This window comes from Coregonus lavaretus, assembly GCF_964263955.1.
Source record: "Coregonus lavaretus genome assembly, chromosome: 24".
NCBI lineage: Eukaryota > Metazoa > Chordata > Actinopteri > Salmoniformes > Salmonidae > Coregonus > Coregonus lavaretus.
Window position 1 is genome coordinate 8077230 of NC_140011.1, and position 26705 is coordinate 8103934.

The following is a 26705-nucleotide window of genomic DNA, read 5'->3' on the forward strand; positions in this document are numbered from 1 at the left end:
CTTAAAATATTTAATCAATTTTGAATTCAGGCTGTAACACAACAAAATGTGGAATAAGCAAGGGGTATGAATACATTCAGAAGGCACTGTATAGGGAGGAATGGTCTATGATCCCTCCCAATGTGTTCCCCAATCTCATAAAACATTTTAGAAAAGGGCTCATTCCTCGCGAGGGGAGGGTGCCGGAGTATTGAAAACAGGGGTGCCAATAATGTTTACCCCCATCTTTTCGATATTTGTTTTCATTAGCAATTGTATTAGTATAAAATAATATAATTAAAACAAATATATGTTTTGCATACAATATAGCGCAACATTTGTAGAATTTATAGAATTTGTAGAATTTATTTTATAGTCTTTTTTTGCTCATTTATTTTTGCTCATTTATCGAGGGTGCCAATCATTTAGGTCATGCCTGTATATAAATGGCTCTGGTTTTCACTCTAATCTCAGACTACTGCTGATACAGACATGACCCCACACAGCTCCACGGGTAGGCCAGGCAGTCCCCTGCAGAGCTCAACAACATTAGGAAGCTCCTACTGTGTACACATTACACATATACATCAGTCCTCCTCATACATATCTTATGTTGACAGGGGCCTCTCCAGTGCTCACTCCCAACCTAAACTTAAGTTGTGTGTCTGAGAGAATGTTTTGTGGACTGTCTGTATTGGTTATGAGTTTCTAATAGATGATGTTTCTAATAGGAGATTTTGCTCATACCTTTATTTTATTTACAGTTTTTTTTATTTTACTGTTTTTTTTGTTAAATGTTTATTTGAAGCTTTTGTCATAAATGTTTGTGTGGAATTCTTGTCACAGTTTTGATTAGTATGCATTTATCTGTCTTCAAATGTAAGTACATTCTAAGTCAAAAGACATTTCACACATATATTATTTAGTATACTCTACCAGTGAAAGGTTTTAGAACACCTACTCATTCCAGGGATTTTCTTTATTTTTACTATGTTATACATTGTAGAATAATAGTGAAGACATCAAAACTATGAAATAACACAAGTAACCAAAACATTTTTATATTTGAGATTCTTCAAATTGCCACCCTTTGCCTTGATGACAGCTTTGCACACTCTTGGCATTCTCTCAACCAGCTTCACCTGGAATGCTTTTCCAACAGTCTTGAAGGAGTTCCCACATATGCTGAGCACTTGTTGGCTGCTTTTCCTTCACTCTGCGGTCCGACTTATCCCAAACCATCTCAATTGGGTTGACACATTTCCACCGGTCTGATGTCCATTGCTCATGTTTCTTGGCCCAAGCAAGTCTCTTCTTATTATTGGTGTCCTTTAGTAGTGGTTTCTTTGCAGCAATTCGACCATGAAGGCCTGATTCACACAGTCTCCTCTGAACAGTTGATGTTGAGATGTGTCTGTTACTTGAACTCTGTGAAGCATTTATTTGGACTGCAATTTCTGAGTTAACTCTAATAAACTTATCCTCTGCAGCGGAGGTAACTGTGGGTCTTCCATTCCTGTGGCGGTCCTCATGAGAGCCAGTTTCATCATAGCGCTTCATCTTTTTTGCGCCTGCACTTGAAGAAACGTTCAAAGTGTTTGAAATGTTCCGTATTGACTTAAAGTAATGAGGGAATGTCGTTTCTCTTTGCTTATTTGAGCTGTTCTTGCCATAATATGGACTTGGTCTTTTACCAAATAGGGCTATCTTCTGTATACCAACCCTACCTTGTCACAACACAACTGATTGTCTCCGAAGGAAAGACATTCCACAAATTAACTTTTAACAAGGCACACCTGTTAATTGAAATGCATTGCAGGTGACTACCTCATGAAGCTGGCTGAGAGAATGCCAAGAGGGTGCAAAGCTGTCATCAAGGCAAAGGGTGGCTGTTTGAAGAATCTCAAATATAAAATATATTTAGATTTGTTTAACACCTCTTTGGTTACTACTTGATTCCATATGTGTTATTTCATAGTTTTGATGTCTTTGCTATTATTCTACAATGTAGAACATGGTAAAAATAAAGAAAAACCCTTGAATGAGTAGGTGTGTCCAAACTTTTGACCGGTAGTGTATGTAAAGACAAGATTAAATCAAGAATATTCTGATGGGTGACAGTATTAGCCTATAACTTGTGAATTATATATTATCACTTGTGAATGATGCCCAGCTTAAGGCAAGAAACAGCGCATGTCTTTTTTTTGCGACTTTTTCAAATAATAGTCACACACCATGTAGCCCAGCCCATAGGCCTATATGTTTTGAAAAGGTTTGTATCACAACTAAAGTGGCCAATTTGTAAAAAATTATTAAGCACATTAATCCGCTTTACAACTGGTGTAGAGCCTAACTTGCATGCATACATACGCAGCGTGTGAGTTTCAAATTTGGGGAAGATTATTTTCACCATAAAAATGCACCTTCATATTAAAAGCATTACATGTATTTACGGTCACTTTTGAGAATGGTGTTTTCATGGGGGATAGTAGATTGACATAGGCTAGTGCTTTTGCTGTTCGTTAGGCCTACTCATCTTGTTGGCTGACGAAAAGTTCTTCCAATATCTTCATGCGCCTCGGAATTGGATACGGACGTGTGTCTGTCTTCACTTGTATCCTGTGAGAAATACCCTATCATGTGATGGAGAGCCATGTGAGTGAGAGGTGCTTCGGAGCAGACAGCCAGGAGAATTATAATTATTATATTCAGCCCAAGGGCACAACAGCCACTGGCCGCAAAAGGCATTGGTTTTTTTGCGGGGGCATTACGGCCACACAAAGGGGATGCCGCGGGGAAATTCAAGGCATTATCAAGTGCTTATCAAATTGTGAATGAGAGACTGATGAAGTGTGTACAGCCTGCTCAATAAAACTAAGCAGAGCTTCATGCCTTTCATGCCACTTTTTTCAAATCATCATTAGTTGCATCATGCATCCTTAGATTGTATTAAAAATCAAAACATATAGCCCAACGTTTGTATCACAACTAAAGTTACAGAAATTACTCTAAATTAAGCATATATAGGAGTACCTGTTTCTTTGTTAACCGCTCAACACAGAATAGCTGCATGTGCACACTCCCTCAATTCATTTAGAGAAAATATAATTTATATTTTATTCAGCTATGTTCAATTGTATTCTTCATACTATAAAATAATGCCATGGAATTCTAAGAAAATCATGTCTGCTAAATGAACTAGTGTAGCCCACAGCCATTTGGCATAGCCAGATCAGGGCCTAACATAAGGACAACTCAGAGTATGCTATTCTGTTCTTCTGAAATAGACTACATTTTCTTCATATCATGTGTCTTTAGACCTGTCTAAAATAAATAATGGATTTATTGTGATGGTGTAGGCTATATTAAATGGATTTATTCGACTTTTTTTAAATGTAGATGTTCCAAAGGTCTGAATCAGTGGCTTGTAGGCTGTGTGTGGAAGCCAGGAGATGCTAAATGTGTTTGTTAATTAACGGTGTGTGTGACTGACTGTGTGTGTGTGACTGACTGTGTGTGTGTGTGACTGACTGTGTGTGTGTGACTGACTGTGTGTGTGTGACTGACTGTGTGTGTGTGTGTGACTGACTGTGTGTGTGTGTGTGTGACTGACTGTGTGTGTGTGTGTGACTGACTGTGTGTGTGACTGACTGTGTGTGTGTGACTGACTGTGTGTGTGTGTGTGTGTGTGTGACTGACTGTGTGTGTGTGTGTGTGACTGACTGTGTGTGTGTGTGTGTGTGTGTGTGTGACTGACTGTGTGTGTGTGACTGACTGTGTGTGTGTGACTGACTGTGTGTGTGTGACTGACTGTGTGTGGGTTTTAAATAGAGTGACGTTAGTGCTGACCCATTGCCTGGGCTAATTGTAATCCACCGTTAATTGCACCTAGTTTGGGTCAGAGGGCTGGCTATAAGGCCCACTGGCACGTATGCTGTCAAACACTATCTCGTTACTGTCAAAGGTCCTGGCTTAAAAGCCAAAAGAGCAGTGTAAAGTGCCCTGGTTAAGATACGGTGATGATGCTGTTTAAGCTCTCTGTGTACAATAGAGGCATTACCAGGCGTTAATACACACATGACACATTCATCACATTCAACTAGCCCTGACTGAACTGCAAACAGTTCTTTCGAGAAACCTGTAAGAATGTATAGTTGTGTTTGATTATTCAGGGACTTTCTAACTTTTAAGTTGGTTATTTTGCTTTTCCTTCTTTTTGTGTCTTATTTTCTGTGTGTAAGATTTGCAGTCTTGTGTTTGGTTGCTGTGTTATTGTTTTTTGCTCTCTGTGTGTGTTAACCCTCCTCCTTTCTTCCCCTTTCACCCCTCCTCCTCAGACATCTACTCTCTTTCCCTCTCCATTCCCTTTATCTCCTCTACACATTAACGAGTCCCTGTCTTTCTGCCAGGGGAGCCAGGTAAAATGTGTTCCTTAGCTGCCCCTCTTTAGAACAGTGTGGTTGCACTGTACTGAATAGTTTTCCAAGTATCCAATAGCTTTTCAACTATCTAACCACACTTACAAATAGCCTTTACATGGCATCCAACATTTGATTCAATTGCTTGTCTTTGTGTGTTTTTTGGTTGCGTTTGGTTTTTCAAATGAACGCGTTTTGTGTCAAAATTTGTTTTTTTTTGTCTCTCAAAAGATCCACTCTGTTATCGTAGGATTTCATAGTTATGAGTTGTAGCTATATTTACTTTGTTCAATCAAGCCAGTGAGGAAGATGGCTAACTTAAACAGTGGTAGATTGAAAGGCCCTTATAAGCTTTGATAAGCTGAGAGCTCTGTGTGGCGCTGCGTGTCTGCAGGGTGTGATGACCAAACACTCCAAACAGTCAGAGTAGCTGAGCTCCTCTCAACCAGCTGTAATCCTCTAACAAATTTATTACCCACAACCAACCCTTCACAGTTATATTTGAACATGCCAGGCATTCCTATCATAGCCTGACACTCACATTGCCAAATGTTGCACAGAGATTGCATATGATTGCAGTTCACAGTGAACTAGGCCTATATCTGGCTGTCCCATAGCAGGTTGGATTTAATGTTTAAATGGTTTAGATGGAAACCGTTTTTTATTATTATAGGGATAGGAATTATTTAGCCTTGTTTGTTCAGTTTAATTGAATGGAATAACTCAGGGGGTCCACGAAAAAAATACATCTATAGTAAAAAATAATACAAATAAAAAATGTGTGACTGGTACTATATATATATATATATATATATATATATATATACAGTTGAAGTCGGAAGTTTACATACACCTTAGCCAAATATATTTAAACTCAGTTTTTCATAATTCCTGACATTTAATCCTAGTAAACATTCCCTGTCTTAGGTCAGTTAGGATCACCACTTTATTTTAAGAATGTGAAATGTCAGAATAATAGTAGAGAATTATTTATTTCAGCTTTTATTTCTTTCATCACATTCCCAGTGGGTCAGAAGTTTACATACACTCAATTCGTATTTGGTAGTATTGCCTTTAAATTGTTTAACTTGGGTCAAACGTTTCGGGTAGCCTTCCACAAGCTTCCCACAATAAGTTGGGTGAATTTTGGCCCATTCCTCCTGACAGAGCTGGTGTAACTGAGTCAAGTTTGTAGGCCTCCTTGCTCGCACACACTCTTTCAGTTCTGCCCACACATTTTCTATAGGATTGAGGTCAGGGCTTTGTGATGGCCACTCCAATACCTTGACTTTGTTGTCCTTAAGCCATTTTGCCACAACTTTGGAAGTATGCTTGGGGTCATTGTCCATTTGGAAGAACCATTTGTGACCAAGCTTTAACTTCCTGACTGATGTCTTGAGATGTTGCTTCAATATATCCACATAATTTTCCTTCCTCATGATGCCATCTATTTTGTGAAGTGCACCAGTCCCTCCTGCAGCAAAGCACCCCCACAGCATGATGCTGCCACCCCCGTGCTTCATGGTTGGGATGGTGTTCTTCGGCTTGCAAGCCACCCCCCTTTTTCCTCCAAACATAACGATGGTCATTATGGCCAAACAGTTCTATTTTTGTTTCATCAGACCAGAGGACATTTCTCCAAACAGTATGATCTTTGTCTCCATGTGCAGTTGCAAACCGTAGTCTGGCTTTTTTATGGTGGTTTTGGAGCAGTGGCTTCTTCCTTGCTGAGCGGCCTTTTAGGTTATGTCGATACAGGACTTGTTTTACTGTGTAGATATAGATACTTTTGTCCCTGTTTCCTCCAGCATCTTCACAAGGTCCTTTGCTGCTGTTCTGGGATTGATTTGAACTTTTCACACCAAAGTACGTTAATCTCTAAGAGACAGAACGCGTCTCCTTCCTGAGCGGTATGACGGCTGCGTGGTCCCATGGTGTTTATACTTGCGTACTATTGTTTGTACAGATGAACGTGGTACCTTCAGGCGTTTGGAAATTGCTCCCAAGGATGAACCAGACTTGTGGAGGTCTACATATTTTTTTTTCTGAGGTCTTGGCTAATTTCTTTTGATTTTCCCATGATGTCAAGCAAAGAGGTACTGAGTTTGAAGGTAGGCCGTGAAATACATCCACAGGTACACCTCCAATTGACTCAAATTATGTCAATTAGCCTATCAGAAGCTTCTAAAGCCATGACATAATTTTCTGGAATTTTCCAAGCTGTTTAAAGGCACAGTTAACTTAGTGTATGTAAATTCTAACCCACTGGAATTGTGATACGGTGAATTATAAGTGAAATAATCTGTCTGTAAACAATTGTTGGAAAAATGACTTGTCATCCACAAAGTAGATATCCTAACCAACTTGCCAAAACGATAGTTTGTTAACAATAAATTTTTGGAGTGGTTGAAAAATGAGTTTTAATGACTCCGACCTAAGTGTATGTAAACTTCCGACTTCAACTGTATATACCTTTCAATCTATATATATATATATATATATATATATATATATATATATATATATATATATATATATATATATATATATATATAATCACTAGCAACAATAGAATAAACACATTTTTTATTACATACCTACAATAGAACATTGGAAAATATCTTCTTTCTAATGATATTTCTCAACTCCTAATATTGAGCAAATTACACTCACTGGAGTATCTGACATAGGCTTTGAAAAAGCACCATTGCGACAGGTGCTGCTGGTAAGCTCTCTTGACACATTTTTGCCAACACATGGCTAGCCTTTGTTTTAACCAGCTAAACAGCTGCTCTTAGCGAAAATGTGTTTGGAGTTACCTTTCTAGCTAATAGGCTATGTTAGAGTTTACACTTACTCTTCCCATTATATTGTGGGGGAGGTCAAAATAATGAAAAACTATCTACCAAATCTATTCATTTTAAAATGTTGATTACTTATCCTTGCCATTATCATTCACCTGATGTTAAGACCATAACATTTTTTGTTTGTTGATAAGACAATGTTTATTTTTTAAAATGTTTTATGAACGTATGATGGGGGTCCCTGGGTCACCGGTTTGCCTGGGAGGGGGTCCCTGGGCAAGAAAAGGTTGAAGACCCCTGGAATAACTGATTCATTCATATTAACTTGTTCTGTGGAATGTTAAAATGATCAAATGAAGTAGGAATGTAAAGATGTTTGCATGAATATCTTTGGTTCCTTCTCCTTACTCTGTGGTATATGTTGATCACTCTACCCCACCCTGGACTCTCCGGCGCCCCTCACAGCTGAGGGGAGATTACAGTGGGAGCTTTCCTCTCCCCCACTGGCAGACAGCCTGCGGACCAAAGGAGAGGTCACCCCTCTCCCTCCCATCGCCTCCACCACAACTAATACCTTCTCTCCATGGGAGGCCTCACTGGACGACCCCTTCCTGGCTCTGAAGCCCATCCCAGCCCGGGCCCAGAGTGCCCCCATCACCCGGCGGGCTGAGCCCTTAGACCCCCAGGGTCCAACCCCAACCCCCCCAGCCCCAGCCGGGCTCCCTCAGGGAGAGGACCAGTCAGCCTTCTCCTGGTCCCAGAGCCAGTGGATAGCCTTCAACGACGACTTTGTGCCACTCCGACGCCAACAGAGTTGCAGTCCTGGTACGGGTACAGGCCCAGTCAGCCGTGACCGGACCCAGTCAAACCCCCCTACCAGCAGGACCCAGTCTAACCCTCCTATTGGCAGGGTCCAGTCTGGCCGGTCCATCCTTTTCTTCTCTGAGGACCCCGCTGACCCCTATAACAAGATGCCGCTGAGCAGTGGGGTTGTGGAGGACAGCGCCTCCTGTGTCTCGGAGGTCTTATCAGCACTGACAGAGGGGATGGTAGCCGCAGCAACAGCAGCTAGCCAAACACACAACGGTAACCTCTAGCATGCCATAAACAAATGTTTTTTTGTCTGATTGAAGTTTGAAGTGTTGCCTTTTTGTTTTTTAAATATTTTTCTACTTTTTAAAATTGTCTTTTCAGTTTGAGATGTCCACCTTTTTATAACAATGTTGTTCTTTTGATCTTATTTACAATCTTTTTGGTTGAATAATATACTTTTATTTGTGTTTTTTTGTTTTGCTTGTTTGCCTTAGAGAATTGTTTACACAAAGTTTTGTGAGTTATGTTCCTTTTTTCTGTATGCATTCTATGATTTGGAATTTGTGCATGTCGTGACTTCTGTGTTGATGCATGATTTTGCATTACGTTGAGTGACTCAGTGATGTCTAAGAAGTTTAAATTCACTGAACCTGTTTTAGAATTCCATCAGAAATATATTAGTAATGCAGCATGGGGTTACCTTATCATACCGTAGCTCACTTCTGCTTTTTGTCTATGATTGACGCTCTCTACCCCCTCCTCCCCGCCCCTCTGCAGTGCCTGCCCTGGCCAGACCAACTACTCCTCTATCTGGAGCCCTGGTGCCTCCTCCACGACCCTCCTCCAGACCCAAACTACACACAGGAAAACTCACAGGAATCAATGAAATTGTGAGTATCTCCACCAGAGTATCTGCCCAGTATCTAATAGAGAATCTCTAGTATCATCAACCTATCTTTTTGTACATCAGAGCATTGATTGATGAAACCATTCCCTATTAATGAATGATAATGGACTACATTTATTTAGTGTTTTTCACTCTTGCTATATACAGTACCATGTATGGGGTTAACTTGCCATATCCATCACTATTGGTTGATTTCTGGGTTTGTGCGGTCTATCCAACCAGGTGCGGCCGTTCAGCCCGCCTAAGACGTTGTCCAACGCCAGTCCTCCTCTGGCTGCTCCCCTCGCCCGGGCAGAGAGCTCCTCCTCCCTGTCCTCCACCGCCTCCCTCAGTGCCTCCAACACACCCACCGTGGGTAAGAACATGACCAAGCTCCATCACCTCCCATCTCTGTACCTCGTACCACCTGCTTTATGGTCTACTCCTTTCTACTCTTCTCTTGTCTTCTACTCCTTACCTCCTCTTTACAGTCTTCTCTTCTCCATTCCCCTCTTCTCCTTTCACCTCCTCTACTCTACTTCGATTCACATTTCTTAACAACGTCCTTTCCTCTCAAACAATTCTCAGCTTTTTTCCTCTCCTCTCCTCCACTCTCACCTGACCTAACCCCACTTCTTTAAACCTTATTGGGCTTCTCTCCTTCCCTCACTCCTCTCCTTCCCTCACTCCTCTCCTCCTCACAGGGCCTGAGCATACCTTTCGTCCTTCCCGCTCCTCTCCGGAACCAGAGTTCCTCCTTTCTCCCTCTCCTCTGTTTCTCCTCAGCCAAAGTGAGTCTCCTTTCTCCTCCCTCACTGTCACTCCGTAAAGCACCTAATGCACACAGTGTGTCATCCTGATTTCGTACAAATGCTCACATTCACACCCAGGTGTGTTGGTTTGGAGCCCATTGCCTAGTACCATCTCACCTGCCCAGAGCCATCACCTCACCTCACCTCACCTCATCTCGTCTCACCGCTTTCTTGTTTTTTTTGGTTTCTTTCCTCTTTCTTTTATTTTGTTGGGCCCTTAAAGAGGATGCTGGTTTCATTGGGAAGCTGCCCACCTTTGAGAAGCTCTGTGAAACACCTGCAGGTAGGGGGTGTGGTCAAGTAGCCTGGACACGCCTCTCTGTTTGTGACACACTAACAACGGCCACTCGGATTGGCTGTCTGCTCTGTCTGCCTGCTCATGAAAAATCTGTATCTTCTCAACGCGCCTGTCTCTCTGTCAGCATACGCCTCTCTCTCACTGTGAACGTCCATGTAATCAACAAACCGTTAAGCATGGTTGTGTTCTGTTGAGTAACAAATAACAATTTGAAGGTAGGAAGTTAATTGCAGTGTTTAACAGTTCTTACTCAAAGAATCCCAGACAGTAATTCATTCCAATGGTAAATGTATAATAATTCTTAACAATACCTAATATTTTACCCAAATCTAGAACATTTAATTCCTAGAGAGGTGTGATTGTTTTGGTATGTAATGTCTTGGGATTTTTTAAATGCACTTTTCCTCTGAAATAATGGAAGGATTATTAGTCTATTTTCCATAATGATATAATTGAATGACTGACCTTATTATGTAGTACATTAACTGTGTTCTTCAGGTTGTTGTCTGTTGCATGAATGAGTGTGAGCCTTTATCATTTTGATGTCAAAGTTAAATTGAATAGTACAATTCAGTCATAGCAATACACTCATTTGATCTTTCTTTCTCTCTCTCTCTCTCTCTCTCTCTCTCTCTCTCCCCCCCCCCCCCCCCCCCCCCCCCCCCTCAGGGACGTCTCGCGGTCCCAGCCCGGTGACCCTGGCATCCCAGGATGCCTTGCCCATCGCTGTGGCCTTCACAGAGTCTGTTAATGCCTACTTCAAAGGAGCTGATCCCACTAAGTGAGTCTCACATGACCACCTACAGCTCAGAGAGCTAGCCCTTAGCCTGGGCCTAACACACACAGCACACACAATCTGCACGCAAGTGAACACACACACCTTACACGTAGACTCACTGCATGCATGCAGACACACACACACATACCGCTGTACACACAAATGCGCGCACACACATACACACACTATGAACAGCCATTGGTGCACTGCATATACTGCTGCATACTGCTATTCAACTCGTCCATACACATAATATGTTACACACATTTTTAAGTTAAACTTTGCTCCATACTTCACACACACGACGAGCCAGTGGGCTATGTCTGTCTGTCTGTCTGCGTGTGTGGAATGGTTTAGATTTTGGTTAGGCCGACACCATTCTTTCAGAGTGGATAACCCACACGGGGCAGATTATAGTCTGTGACATAGAAAACATACACCCTTTTATTGGTTAACTGCTGTTAAATTGCTGTTGTGCAAAATGATTATTTTTGCAGGGATTACCGAATGGAACATTTCATAAGCAATGCAGCGGACACACAGGGAGGGTTGGAGCTCATACGTGGACCACACCACAGCAGACTGGGATGGGGCTAGACTACCAGGCCTTGTTTAGATTTGGACTGAGGTAGCCTTGGACTGAGTTGTACTGGGTCTAATTTAGACTTGGATGAGTTACATTTGGAGTTAAACCAGTGGACTAACTAAGACTGAGACTGTGTGGACTGCCTCGGACTAGAATTCCATTAAATGTACTGTGATAGACTGGACTAGTGGGCAGATGTTTAACCCTTTGTGTACTGCTGTGCCGCTCAGGTGCATAGTGAAGATCACAGGTTTAACACTAGAACCGCTGGGCCTTTCAGCCTATAAGTACCTGCTAGATGGAGAACGTTGCCAGGTGTCTCCTTTAGCATACGCATTAGATGCATATCAACCCGCAAGGTGTGCAGGCCAAATGATTTGCCATGAACATACGCACCAATGCTTGATAAATAGTGCATAAACAATTGTAAATGATGAATTGCATTAAGTAATATTTATGGGAATATATCCATGACAAGATTATGAACAAACTGAGTAAAAACTCAAACCAAGTTTATTCACCGACTGGGTAATACAGCTGCAAAGACAAAGCATGATTACACAAGCGCATATATTTATAACCTTCTAATAGGCATGGTCAACTCCTTACACAACCAATACATCTCTGTTGCTAGGCAGGAATTTCATTGGTTCCTCTCCCTGGTGTAGTCACAGCCCTGCCTGTTACTAAAACCATTGTGGGCGTGGAATGTGTGTGAGAGATACAGTGGGGAAAAAAAGTATTTAGTCAGCCACCAATTGTGCAAGTTCTCCCACTTAAAAAGATGAGAGAGGCCTGTAATTTTCATCATAGGTACACGTCAACTATGACAGACAAATTGAGATTTTTTTTCTCCAGAAAATCACATTGTAGGATTTTTTATGAATTTATTTGCAAATTATGGTGGAAAATAAGTATTTGGTCACCTATAAACAAGCAAGATTTCTGGCTCTCACAGACCTGTAACTTCTTCTTTAAGAGGCTCCTCTGTCCTCCACTCGTTACCTGTATTAATGGCACCTGTTTGAACTTGTTATCCGTATAAAAGACACCTGTCCACAACCTCAAACAGTCACACTCCAAACTCCACTATGGCCAAGACCAAAGAGCTGTCAAAGGACACCAGAAACAAAATTGTAGACCTGCACCAGGCTGGGAAGACTGAATCTGCAATAGGTAAGCAGCTTGGTTTGAAGAAATCAACTGTGGGAGCAATTATTAGGAAGTGGAAGACATACAAGACCACTGATAATCTCCCTCGATCTGGGGCTCCACGCAAGATCTCACCCCGAGGGGTCAAAATGATCACAAGAACGGTGAGCAAAAATCCCAGAACCACACGGGGGGACCTAGTGAATGACCTGCAGAGAGCTGGGACCAAAGTAACAAAGCCTACCATCAGTAACACACTACGCCGCCAGGGACTCAAATCCTGCAGTGCCAGACGTGTCCCCCTGCTTAAGCCAGTACATGTCCAGGCCCGTCTGAAGTTTGCTAGAGTGCAGTTGGATGATCCAGAAGAGGATTGGGAGAATGTCATATGGTCAGATGAAACCAAAATAGAACTTTTTGGTAAAAACTCAACTCGTCGTGTTTGGAGGATAAAGAATGCTGAGTTGCATCCAAAGAACACCATACCTACTGTGAAGCATGGGGGTGGAAACATCATGCTTTGGGGCTGTTTTTCTGCAAAGGGGCCAGGACGACTGATCCGTGTAAAGGAAAGAATGAATGGGGCCATGTATCGTGAGATTTTGAGTGAAAACCTCCTTCCATCAGCAAGGGCATTGAAGATGAAACGTGTCTGGGTCTTTCAGCATGACAATGATCCCAAACACACCGCCCGGGCAACGAAGGAGTGGCTTCGTAAGAAGCATTTCAAGGTCCTGGAGTGGCCTAGCCAGTCTCCAGAGCTCAACCCCATAGAAAATCTTTGGAGGGAGTTGAAAGTCCGTGCCCAGCAACAGCCACAAAACATCACTGCTCTAGAGGAGATCTGCATGGAGGAATGGGCCAAAATACCAGCAACAGTGTGTGAAAACCTTGTGAAGACTTACAGAAAACGTTTGACCTGTGTCATTGCCAACAAAGGGTATATAACAAAGTATTGAGAAACTTTTTTTATTGACCAAATACTTATTTTCCACCATAATTTGCAACTAAATTCATTAAAAATCCTACAATGTGATTTTCTGGGGGTCTGTCATAGTTGACGTGTACCAATGATGAAAATTACAGGCCTCTCTCATCTTTTTAAGTGGGAGAACTTGCACAATTGGTGGCTGACTAAATACTTTTTTCCCCCACTGTAGTACTACAGTAGAAGAGACATTGTGGTGAGCCTCTCTGCCCCCCCTACCAGAAGTTTCTTCTCACTTCATCTGTTGATTTGACCTCGAGACGCATTCCTCGCTCCTACCTAGTTCTACAAAGTCCTAGTGAAAAATGTATAGCATATTTTCGTTTCCCTACAATAAAACATTATTGGTAATACATTTGATCAATTTGATTTGTAGATTTGATTAGTAATAGAGTTATAGTAAGTAATACAGGCAAGTTTCAGCTTCTTTTGACAATGTAGAAATTCAAAGATAATATAACCAGGCGGTTACTACTTTACCACTCTCCATCACTGATATGGAGTACAGTTCTGCTGGTATGTTGTTTTGCGCAGAGGGTGGCAGCTCCCTACTCTGTTTGTTCACGGTTCCGAGCAGGCTAGTCTTCTTTGCAATCAACTTGTCTGCCAGGGAAATTGATGTGAAGAAGTTGTCCATGGTCACTGCCTTTGCAGTCTCCACGAGTCTCAAAACCACAGTCTCAGACAGTCACTCACCAGCTAGCCTGGTTTAATATTTCCCCAGATATGGAAAGCCATTGAGCAAGTACTTGGTTTTCGACATCGGCGGCCAACCAAAACGTAATTCAAAATTTGTCCGGTTTGTTAGCCATGTATCGGGTGAAATGGCACCGAGATTTGGTTGGGAATAGTTGCTCATCAACAGTTATATTCTCTCCTGGCAATGCAGTTCTTTACACAACATTTCCAGGGGTCTGAGACGGCGGTGATCTTGGTCCGTCTGCACGCGTTGGTCTTGCATCCTTGCCATCAAAATGCAGGTGTCACATAATCTCTCTGAAGCGGTTGCGTGGCATGGTCTCTTGGGGAAAAGTTCACCTCAAACCTATCAGACCAAATGGACAAGAGTGCAATAAATGCTTTGAGTTCATCCATAGACATGTCCCACGTACTGTTTCCTTTTCTGTGCGCATGAGTAATAGTACAATCTCTGATGTGCTGCAACATCTGCGTGTCAAATAAACAAAGAACTGTGTCGAGTGCAGTGGCAATTTGTCTCTTTGCGTGAGCTGTAGGGCCTGCTCTCTCTGTGCTGCTCTGCTCATCTCCTCGGGTGTAGTAAAGATCAGTTGTTTAACCCTTTGCATACTGCTCTGTTCTCCTCCCCTCGGGTGCATAGTGAAGAGCACAGGTTTAACCCTTTGCGTGCTGCTCTCCTTCACTCTCTAGGTGCATAGTAAAGATCACGGGTGACATGACCCTGTCCTTCCCCATGGGTATCATCAAGGTGTTCACCAGTAACCCCTCCCCTGCCGTGCTCACCTTCAAACTGAAGAGCACGTCCAAGCTGGAGCAGATCCTTCCAAACCAGACACTACTGTTCAGGTGAGTGGAGAAATTCTAACATTCTGATAACGTTTTATTCACAGGTGATATGGTTAACATAAACATTCATACAACGTTTTAATGAACCTGTTTGATGTGTAGTTACCATACAGGCGTACAGGACCATAGAGAATCATTCAGCTATATCAGTAAAGACCAGATTCCAATACAGGTGTGGGCATGCGTGGAACCAAAGGAAGGCTGTAACACTGTTTGAACACCAGTGGGCCAGACTGGAGCATATCAGGGTGGCAGCCCGTAGAGAGTGTTGAGAGGGGGAGGGGGGAACCTAGCTTGCGTCATTGAGGGGAAAATCTATTAGCATCAGTCATAAAGCTATCATTATCCTGACAGCGACCTATTTTCAGACATCAGGTTCTCAACAGGCCATGTCTAGAGGAGTGTTGCATCAACTCTCAACAAGCTACAATATCACCTCTAAATGTAAGCGTCATGTTGTGTTTCCTCCGGAATAGCCACCATGTATCTAGCCCTAGCCAACTTATTAGCAGTGAACCATCAGTGGAAAAGAGACAGCCACCTGAGTTAGTCTCTTTGAAGAGTGGATTCCTTTCTTCCCCCAAAGGAGAAGAGGGTGTTTTCTTCCCCCTCCTTTCTTTCTCTCCTTCTCGGTCTACTTCCTCTGGTTAACTCTGAGACCACATGGCTGGACTAATTGAATCAAACAGAATTCATGTTTTAATAGCTGGGGGGCAATAAAAGGGTAACTCTTTCCAGCTATTGGAGCTCAGCGCAAGCACACATGCACACACACACACACACACGCACACACTGCCGCCGAGCAGAAGAATGAATACTTGAGTCTCTGATCATTTCTCGTGTGTGTGCGCGTTATCCAGTGATCCCTCGCAAAGTGACGCTAATACCAAGGACTTTTGGTTCAACATGCAAGCTCTCACATCCTACCTCAGGAAAGCATCAGAGCAGAACCCTGCTGCGTCCTACTACAACGTGGACATCCTCAAATACCAGGTTAGTCCCAGACTAAACAAAAGACTCACTTTAGTATACTGTATACCCCTACAGTAAATACTCACTATTGTGGTAATAATGCAGAAGTCCAGAAGTAAAATAAGTTATACTCAAAATCTAACGTTTATTACCATCAAATTTGTGTTTATAAATGTATTTATTTCACATATTGTTAATGTATACATTTTTGGGCATCTCTCCAATAATATGATCTTTGCCCTTTTCCCGCTGACCTTATGCCGTGTTCCTGGGTGCGCACGTGTCCTATAATGGGATCCAGTACGCCCTTCTGATCCTTGCAGTGTACTGGAAGTGTACCCCCGCTACCACTGACCTGACCTCTGACCTGTGTCCCTCTGTCTAGGTGTCCTCTAATGGGATCCAGTCTACCCCTCTGAACCTGGCAGTGTACTGGAAGTGTACCCCCACCACCACTGACCTGACCTCTGACCTGTGTCCCTCTGTCTAGGTGTCCTCTAATGGGATCCAGTCCACCCCTCTGAACCTGGCAGTGTACTGGAAGTGTACCCCCACCACCACTGACCTGACCTCTGACCTGTGTCCCTCTGTCTAGGTGTCCTCTAATGGGATCCAGTCCACCCCTCTGAACCTGGCAGTGTACTGGAAGTGTACCCCCACCACCACTGACCTGACCTCTGACCTGTGTCCCTCTGTCTAGGTGTCCTCTAATGGGATCCAGTCCACCCCTCTGAACCTGGCAGTGTACTGGAAGTGTACCCCCACCACCACTGACCTGACCTCTGACCTGTGTCCCTCTGTCTAGGTGTCCTCTAATGGGATCCAGTCCACCCCTCTGAACCTGGCAGTGTACTGGAAGTGTACCCCCACCACCACTGACCTGAGGATGGACTACCGTTACAACCCAGAGTCCATGCTCTGCCCCGGCCCTCTTTCCAACGTACAGGTCCTAGTGCCCGTAGACGGAGGGGTCATCAACATGCAGTCCCTGCCCAATGCTGTCTGGTGAGAGAAACGAACAGAGAACATGTGGACAGCAGTACTATTTAGATATTGATGCTTTGATTGATTGCTTGCTTGATTGATTCGTATTGACCGACTGATATTGATAAATTGATTTTCCATTACAAAAACAGACCACAACAGTCAAGACAGCATAGCACTGGCATCAGCTGTGAGCATGGTTAATGTTCAGTACTTATCGCTAGCAATATATGTGTTTCGTAGTTGTGTATCTGTACTAATAGCAGTGTTTCCACTAGGTTTTATTTTCAGGAGTGGTGGCAGAGGTAGTGGTGGGGGCGAGGGTGGGGTCTTCCTGAACGATTGTGAGAAGGTCTTTTCTGGTGACTTTTTTTAAAGGACATTCTACTCCAAAATGCGTGAACTTCCTTTGAAATTCATCTGAAAATCTAGGACAGTTTAATTGTATTTTTTTAACTCAATGACATCACCAGCCAATTCTATATATCAACCCCCAAAACATGTTGCTAGCATAACGTTACTGTATCTTAGCTAACAGTTATTACATGCATCTATTGGCTACACTTCCAGGATTACCTTGGAGGTTTTTCAGACGATCTGATGAGAATCTGAAGAATATATGTAACTTGTTACAGCTTGTCACTCTGATCTTAAAAGCGCATCTCTGCATATTTATTAAAAAATACTATATATACTTTATATATACAGTGCATTCGGAAAGAATTCAGACTCCTTTACTTTTTCCACATTTTCTTACGTTACAGCCTTATTCCCTCAATCTACACACAATACCCCATAATGACAAAGCGAAAGCAGGTTTTTAGAAATGTTTGCAAATGTATTAAAAATAAAAAACGGATATCTATTTACATAAGTATTCAGACCCTTTGCTATGAGACTCGCAATTGAGCTTAGGTGCATATATATATGTGTGTGTATGTATGTGTGTATATATATATATATATATATATATATATATATATATATATATATATATATATATATATATATATATATATATATATATATATATATATATATATATATATATATATATATATATATCACACACACACACACACACACACACACACACACACACACACACACACACACACACACACACACACACACACACAGTGAGGGGGAAAAAGTATTTGATCCCCTGCTGATTTTGTACGTTTGTCCACTGACAAAGACATGATCAGTCTATAATTGTAATGGTAGGTTTATTTGAACAGTGAGAGACAGAATAACACCCAAAAAATCCAGAAAGACGCATGTCAAAAATTTTATAAATTGATTTGCATTTTAATGAGGGAAATAAGTATTTGACCCCTCTGCAAAACATGACTTAGCAAAACCCTTGTTGGCAATCAGAGGTCAGACGTTTCTTGTAGTTGGCCACCAGGTTTGCACACATCTCAGGAGGGATTTTGTTCCACTCCTCTTTGCAGATCTTCTCCAAGTCATTAAGGTTTCGAGGCTGACGTTTGGCAACTCGAACCTTCAGCTCCCTCCACAGAGTTTCTATGGGATTAAGGTCTGGAGACTGGCTAGGCCACTCCAGGACCTTAATGTGCTTCTTCTTGAGCCACTCCTTTGTTGCCTTGGCCGTGTGTTTTGGGTCATTGTCATGCTGGAATACCCATCCACGACCCATTTTCAATGCCCTGGCTGAGGGAAGGAGGTTCTCACCCAAGATTTGAGGGAACATGGCCCCGTCCATAGTCCCTTTGATGCAGTGAAGTTGTCCTGTCCCCTTAGCAGAAAAACACCCCCAAAGCATAATGTTTCCACCTACATGTTTGACGGTGGGGATGGTGTTCTTGGGGTCATAGGCAGCATTCCTCCTCCTCCAAACACGGTGAGTTGAGTTGATGCCAAAGAGCTCGATTTTGGTCTCATCTGACCACAACACTTTCACCCAGTTCTCCTCTGAATCATTCAGATGTTCATTGGCAAACTTCAGACGGCCCTGTATATGTGCTTTCTTGAGCAGGGGGACCTTGCGGGCGCTGCATGATATCAGTCCTTCACGGCGTAGTGTGTTACCAATTGTTTTCTTGGTGACTATGGTCCCAGCTGCCTTGAGATCATTGACAAGATCCTCCCGTGTAGTTCTGGGCTGATTCCTCACCGTTCTCATGATCATTGCAACTCCACGAGGTGAGAACTTGCATGGAGCCCCAGGCCGAGGGAGATTGACAGTTCTTTTGTGTTTCTTCCATTTGCGAATAATCGCACCAACTGTTGTCACCTTCTCACCAAGCTGCTTGGCGATGGTCTTGTGTAGGTCTACAATCTTGTCCCTGACATCCTTGGAGAGCTCTTTGGTCTCGGCCATGGTGGAGAGTTTGGAATCTGATTTGATTGCTTCTGTGGACAGGTGTCTTTTATACAGGTAACAAACTGAGATTAGGAGCACTCCCTTTAAGAGTGTGCTCCTACTCTCAGCTCGTTACCTGTATAAAAGACACCTGGGAGCCAGAAATCTTTCTGATTGAGAGGGGGTCAAATACTTATTTCCCTCATTAAAATGCAAATCAATTTATAACATTTTTGACATGCGTTTTTCTGGATTTTGTTTTTGTTATTCTGTCTCTCACTGTTCAAATAAACCTACCATTAAAATTATAGACTGATCATTTCTTTGTCAGTGGGCAAACATACAAAATCAGCAGGGGATCAAATACTTTTTTCCCTCACTAAGTATGCATGTATGTGTATATATGTGTGTGTATCAAAAGTTTGGACACACCTACTCATTCAAGTTTTTCTTTTTTTTTTAACTATTTTTTACATTGTAGAATAATAGTGAAGACATCAAAACTATGATTTAACACATATGGAATCATGTAGTAACAAAAAAAGTTTTAAACAAATCAAAATATATTTTATATTTGAGATTCTTCAAATAGCCTCCCTTTGCCTTGATGACAGCTTTGCACACTCTTTGATATTTTGATTTGTTTAACACTTTTTTGGTTACTACATGATCCATATTTGTTATTTCATAGTTTGGATGTCTTCTAGAAAATAGTAAAAATAAAGAAATGAGTAGGTGTGTCCAAACCTTTGACTGGTACTGTCAAACGATTTAAAATGAATGAATATAGGGGAAACACTGAATAGTGTATCTATGTTTGTCATGCCTCTATGGTAGAGAGTGGAAGTGCAACTGCTTGTGTAAGATACATGTTCACATGTCGTCTTTCATCTCTTTCCACCAGGAACTCGGAGCTGAATAAGTCTCTATGGAAGCTGAGTGATATCTCAGAGAAGTCTGATAACGAAGGCTCGGGGTCTCTGAGGGCTAAGTTTGAGCTGTCGGACGGCCCGTCCACCCCAACCACCCTGGCTGTGCAGTTTATGAGCGAGGGGAGCACGCTGTCGGGGGTGGACATGGAGCTGCTGGGAGCCGGGTACAGACTGTCCCTCAATAAGAAGAGGTTTGCCACAGGTACGTATAGGACCAAGATCTAAACACAGAATCTGACACCTGATTTAAGGCTTCTGCAGCCAAAACATATGGGTGCAGGAATAAAGCAAAGGAGCATATTGTGTATGGGAGATTCTTTCTTTCCTACTCGCCACATAATCTATTCTTACCTAGGAAGAAGTGATTAGCTACAGGTAATAACTACTGACTTGTCACCGATTTTATTGTTTTAATGTTTGTGTTGTGACTTGAGCGGAAGACACTCGCGTTTGGTTAGTCAAATGTGAATGATGTGGTCTATACTGGGGTCTAATGTCTGTGTTGTTCCTTATTCTCCTAGGTCGTTACATGGCAGACTGTTGAGTAGGCACACCGGCCTTTACCCCCAAGCACAACGGCTCTATTGAAAGTTTATTTTCAATATTTTTGTGTTTTTTGTCCTATTTATGGAAAGGGAGGGTTAGAGGGGAGAGGTGCAGCGAATACAGTTTGGAAACGGTCTTTATATTATGTCCCCGGGAAGAGAGGAGAGCTTCTTACTACAGTAAAGCAGCACTGAGTATTGAACACTGTTAAAAAAAATTAAAAAAAATAAAAAACCTTGGGCTGTCAGGAAATGTAAAGGTATAGATACTGAGAAGTGTAATGCTGTCTGATTAATTCAGACTTTTATAAAGTCAGAATCGTAGTGTTTTGTTATGTATAGGTGACAATGTATGGCTTATAATATATATATATATATCCCCCCCAAAAATCTGCACTAACAATCTTTCCGGACATTTCTTAAACATTTTTTTTTTCTCTCCTTTGTAAATGTTGTATGTGTATTCCACTGAAGCTCTTGAGTAACAAAGATTTGGTGTAAAACAGTGAGAAAATAGAAAACGTGAGGAGTGGAAAGGCCACACTTTCTTCCCTCACCCCCCTCTCCTTCTCTTCTCCAGCGGAAACTCGAGGTCTCTTTTTACAGATTTTTTTTTTCTGGGCTCTTTCTATTCTGATCGTGTGCATTGAAGAAATTATAGTATAACCTGACTTCTCTAAAACTCTCATGACACAAGCTTAATTGCTTCAGACAACCATACAAAGTCAATTTTAAGTGTTCTCGTTCAAAGGCAAAAAACTATTCATGGGCTGCACGTTTCGTCACAATATTGTTTTGAACGTTTGTTTTAGAACTGATGCCCTACTGATCATTATACTCAATGCATTGTGAATTGGTGCTGATTAAGATTTAATCAAAAGTGCATTACAGTGGCTTGGAAATACAATTACATTTCTAAAGAAGGCAAATAATTAGTAGGAAAACCTTTTGTCATCATTTTGATGTTGCCATATTGACTTTAGATGCAGTATAACATTTGCTGGCTAGCTAAGATTGAGAGGAAACCACCGGATAGCTAACGTTAGCATTTCTAGCTATTTTTGACGAACTGTGCTAGGTAATGACAACATTGCCATCTGTATAAAGTAAATTTGACAACATGATAATGATGGCAAAGTTGTTTCTTACTAAATATTTGCCTACTTTAGCAATGTCATCGTATTTCAAAGCCACTGTAATCTAGACAAAACAGCTCCCGTTCTACTTTTGGGTATCAATATGGCTGTGGCATCCATAGAACATTTGATAACAATGGCAATGACGCGACTGAGTGACGCCAACCCATGAATACTTAACTGACCTCAGTGCCTTTTCTTACTGTGGATAAATTCATTGAGAAACGTGCCTACAGCGCCTTCGGAAAGTATTCAGACCCCTTGACTTTTTCCACATTTTGTTACATTACAGCCTTATTCTAAAATTGATTAAATTGTTTTTTCCCCTCAACAATCTACACACACTACCCCATAAGGATAAAGCAAAAACAGGTTTTTAGACATTTTTGCTAATTTATAACAATAAAAATAAAACGGAGATATCACATTTACATAAGTATTCAGATCCTTTACTCAGTACTTTGTTGAAGCACCATTGGCAGCGATTACAGCCTCTATTCTTCTTGGGTATGAGCTACAAGTTTGGCACACCTGTATTTGGGGAGTTTCTCCCATTCTTCTCTGCAGATCCCCTCAAGCTCTGTCAGGTTGAATGGGGAGCGTCGCTGCACAGCTATTTTCAGGTCTCTCCAGAGATGTTCGATCGGGTTCAAGTCCGACTCTGGCTGGGCCACTCAAGGACATTCAGAGACTTGTCCCGAAGCCACCCGTGCTTTGTCTTGGCTGTGTGCTTAGAGTCGTTGTCCTGTTGGAAGGTGAACCTTCACCACAGTCTGAGGTCCTGAGTGCTCTGGAGCAGGTTTTCATCAAGGATATCTTTGTACTTTGCTCCGTTCGTCTTTGCCTCGATCCTGACTGGTCTTCCATTCCCTGCCGCTGAAAAACATCCTCACAGCATGATGCTGCCACCACCATGCTTCACCGTAGGGATGGTGCCATGTTTCCTCCGGACGTGATGCCTGGCATTCAGGCCAAAGAGTTCAATCTTGGTTTAATCAGGCCAGAGAATCTTCTTTCTCATGGTCTGAGAGTCTTTAGGTGCCTTTTGGCAAACTCCAAGCGGGCTGTCATGTGCCTTTTACTGAGGAGTGGCTTCCGTCTGGCCACTCAAGTCCAATTAAATCATGTCCAATGAATAGAATTTACCACAGGTGGACTCCAAGTTGTAGAAACATCTCAAGGATGATCAATGGAAACGGATAGCATCTGAACCTCAATTTCGAGTCTCATAGCAAAGGGTCTGAATACTTATGTAAATAAGGTATTTCTGTTATACACACACATAAATTAGCAACATTTATAAAAACCTGTTTTCGCTTTGTTGTTATGGTGTATTGTGTGTAGATTGCTGAGGATTTTTATTTATTTAATCAATTTTAGTATAAGGCTGTAACGTAACAAAATGTGGAAAAAGTCAAGGGGTCTGAATACTTTCCGAAGGCACTGCATCTTTTCTTTCTGCCCTTTTGTATGTTAAAAAAGCACAGCTAACAAAAATAGAAAGCACTAATCTTGTGCCAGTTGTTGTTTTAAAATAGTCCTGTTTTTGGACATTGAAAGGAAAATGCCTCCAGTTTCTACACCAGTCAAACCCAAAGGCATCTGTCTTTCAGAAACCACTGATCCAGTGGACTCACTGTCTCAGTTCTGTCTCTTTTCTATGATGTCATCTTTGAAAGTATTTTCTATCTGGGGTATTTTCTATCTTTGATCAGAGAGAGATCTTTGTTCACAAAAAACCTTCGGTCTATTTAAGAGCACCGGACAGCCTACTGACCTAGCTTCTTAATCACAATCGGGCCAAATCAATTCTAGAAATGCCTTAAGAAAATATACCTTGACAACTGTTGATAACGGTAATAAAATGCTATCCAGTTGGGATAGGTTACATCCTGTAACTGCCATGTTTGCCTGTGAGGAGAGAGACAGACAAAGGTTCTTGGTGCTGACTCGATGTCATACCGAGTGATTAATTATTGCCTTATATACCAATGGAGGACCAGTATCTAGAAGGGCTACATCTCCTAGATGGAGGGATATGCATACACGTTATGTAGCAGTTCTATCAATATCACAAACATGTTTTTGTATGCCTTTTCATCCAATGCCTCCTCCCCAAAACCATTGTTTTGACATAGGTATAGGTAAATGATCAGTACTGTATTGTCATTACACACATTGATAATGGGCACATCAGCAACACTGTGATTGTGGAGTATTTTCTAAAGGCCCCTCTAGGCATTGTAGGTTACTTCAATACTAGATTTGTAGTCTTACTGTCCATCCTGTATGTGGCCATCTAACCACTGTATGCTTGTAGACTCCTGGTCTTTGGAACAGTTAGGGTTTGATACTGTTAACACTCTTGCTGCTTCTAAAATGGCCTCATCTCCATATATATCCATCTAGACTCCTCTATCTATGTATTCAACCTATCCTCAAAATAAAACTGTTCAGTACAACAACAAAACACCTAGTCCATGTGGCCACATCATTTAATAACTATGAGAAAGAAGCGATTATTGTTTTTACAATGTTGATCGAGAAGCATTTTTGATGTCATATCATGTGTAAAATATTCTTTGTTTTGGATACAGTATGATTCGGTCAAGATTTTGTTTTGTAAGGCATGGATTAATCTGAATCATCACTGTTTTATTGGTAATACATTTTTTTTTATGTACAATGAGATTTGTTTAAGATCAAGTTTAAGACTCGAACTTCAGTAGCATTGTAGAGGCCGATACTAACTTTAGTTGGATGAGGGGTAAAATAATACACAAACCTCAACATTTATTTGAATCTCTTCAAGAACACTATATGACACCATACTGTCCCAACCAAATGATGTGAGGTTATCCGAATGGATTTTACTAAACTAAAGCATTATCATGCAAAACAAATGTAGCAGGTGAGAAACGTTTAGAGAGGAAGAACATATCAAAATCTGGATTTTTTTTGTGGATTTCTCCTTTAAATAGCACAGGCTACTCTCTCGATTCACCCCTTAGATCAGAGAAACCCCACACAGAAACGGAATATATATGCAACGTATATTTAGCAAGCTGGTTCTTGCTGTCTCTACATAACACCCAGTGATTTTTTGGGGGGAGCTTGTCATTATGTTAATTATGTCATTATGTTTTTTGTATGTATTTCTATGTCAAAAGGAGAGTTCAAAAAGCAAAATTATGTGTAAATGATTTCTCATGAAATGTACATTTTTACGAATATTTCAGCCACTTTTTTCTGTTCTTCACTTTATGATCGATCTCAATGTGCCTGTATTAAATGTGTAATATATGAATATATACATGTATATAAAAATGACTACTTAAAATGGTGTCTCCTGTGTTTGTTCTTCCTGTGCACCTGTGTGAATCATCTAGATTCTAGATCCTAAATTCATGATGATGCATTATAAGGCTATTGTCAAGGGGAGATCATTCAGAGATCACTATCATGTCTAAGTATTTTCAGACATGAACCCTATGTCAACTAAAATTAAGTTCATAACTCCATATTTAGGCCACTATGTGCAAGAACAATCTGTAAGGGACACACTTGCGTAATATTTAGTTTGAAGAGATTGAGGTCAATTTCTGGGTCGAGATAGAGACTCTGATTTGTGTTTGGGGATCTCAACAAGCCCTGGCTCTGATGGAAAAACAGTGTGCGTCTGGAGGCTGATGAGACCTTTTTAGTATGAACCCTATTACAGCAGTGCAGTCGGGGCAATTTTCCCACTGACCTTCCAGAGACCTTATTATGTCCAGCTGAATGGCCTTTGCCTCTCCTCTCTTCTGTCTTGGCTTCATTCAGCCCCACAATGACTTTAGAGTTTTTAAGTCAACAAATGACCAGTTAATGTTAGGATGACAATATTCTCAGTTTTATGATTTTGGTATAGGGGAAAGGACTTAAAGTGGAATAAATATAACCTGATAGCCTTACTATACTCACTGCTCATATGAACGGTCCTGGCTGTGTTTCTTTTTCCTCAGGCAAGCTGAGTTGGCCTTCTAAGACTAACAACACATCCGATTAATTCAATATGAACACACTGGTACACCTTTAGCCTAATTTATTCAGCTAATTAGCCCTCTGACACACAATCTGTGACACATAATTGTGTGTGAGTGTGTGTGCGTACCCTCCAACCCATGTGAACGGTGTGTGAGTATGTGTGCGTGCATTGCTTAATTTTGCTAATGTCTGACCATTTTGTTTCATAAAGTTCCATACGGCCACTGTCTGTACAGCATACTCTCTTCAAGATGTATCATTCTGAACATTTTCAGAGAGAGAGAGAGTGTGTGTGTCACAGGAGACAAGATGAGAGCATCAGGCGCTGAGGTAATGGTTGTGCGTACTGGCACTACAACGCCTCCTTGTGCATATTTACACAGCCAGTCATGCGTTATGTCACAGCTGCTCCACTTCCAGACCTCCTCCTTGCTAATTGAAATTAAGCTTCTCTGAGTCGGTCGGCCCGCCGGTCCACAGGCACGTGTGAACCATCACCATGTTCCCTTCTCTCTCTCTCCCTCCCTGTCCACCTCACTCAGACCTCTGACTGTGGCGTGTGTGCACAAGTTCAACATCATACTCATCTTTTTTTGTAAAGCCGTCGAATGTGTCTAGTCCACGAACAGCATTGATGATCAGTGAGTCTGGCGTTGACTGAGAGGGTCTATAAGGGTGGTGTAGGTTGAACAAAATCTATTTGAGAGACTACAGTGCACACT

General features: G+C 41.6%; 2 protein-coding genes across 3 annotated transcripts in view; both read left to right on the plus strand.

The window, feature by feature from the left end:
• LOC311100031 (F-BAR domain only protein 2-like) overlaps nucleotides 1–21031 on the plus strand; it is a 93893-nt gene extending 72862 nt beyond the window's left edge. Inside the window, exons 18-27 of one of the 2 annotated variants that reach the window (XM_084140764.1) lie at nucleotides 8792–8904; nucleotides 9144–9276; nucleotides 9605–9691; nucleotides 9936–9995; nucleotides 10680–10791; nucleotides 14904–15059; nucleotides 15920–16052; nucleotides 16837–17036; nucleotides 20249–20478; nucleotides 20798–21031. In XM_084140764.1, the coding sequence (XP_083996890.1) occupies nucleotides 8792–8904; nucleotides 9144–9276; nucleotides 9605–9691; nucleotides 9936–9995; nucleotides 10680–10791; nucleotides 14904–15059; nucleotides 15920–16052; nucleotides 16837–17036; nucleotides 20249–20478; nucleotides 20798–20820 (1247 nt within the window). In that variant the 3' untranslated portion in view covers nucleotides 20821–21031. The remainder of the gene's footprint in view (nucleotides 1–8791; nucleotides 8905–9143; nucleotides 9277–9604; nucleotides 9692–9935; nucleotides 9996–10679; nucleotides 10792–14903; nucleotides 15060–15919; nucleotides 16053–16836; nucleotides 17037–20248; nucleotides 20479–20797) is intronic. The other variant, XM_084140765.1, reaches the window with a different exon arrangement.
• Nucleotides 472–8298, plus strand: LOC311099346 (uncharacterized protein; the record flags this gene model as incomplete). The annotated part of the gene is made up of 2 exons (XM_084140064.1): nucleotides 472–493; nucleotides 7667–8298. 2 exons carry the CDS (start codon nucleotides 472–474, stop codon nucleotides 8296–8298), a joined length of 654 nt encoding a protein of 217 aa, XP_083996190.1.
• Nucleotides 21032–26705: the final 5674 nt, after the last annotated feature.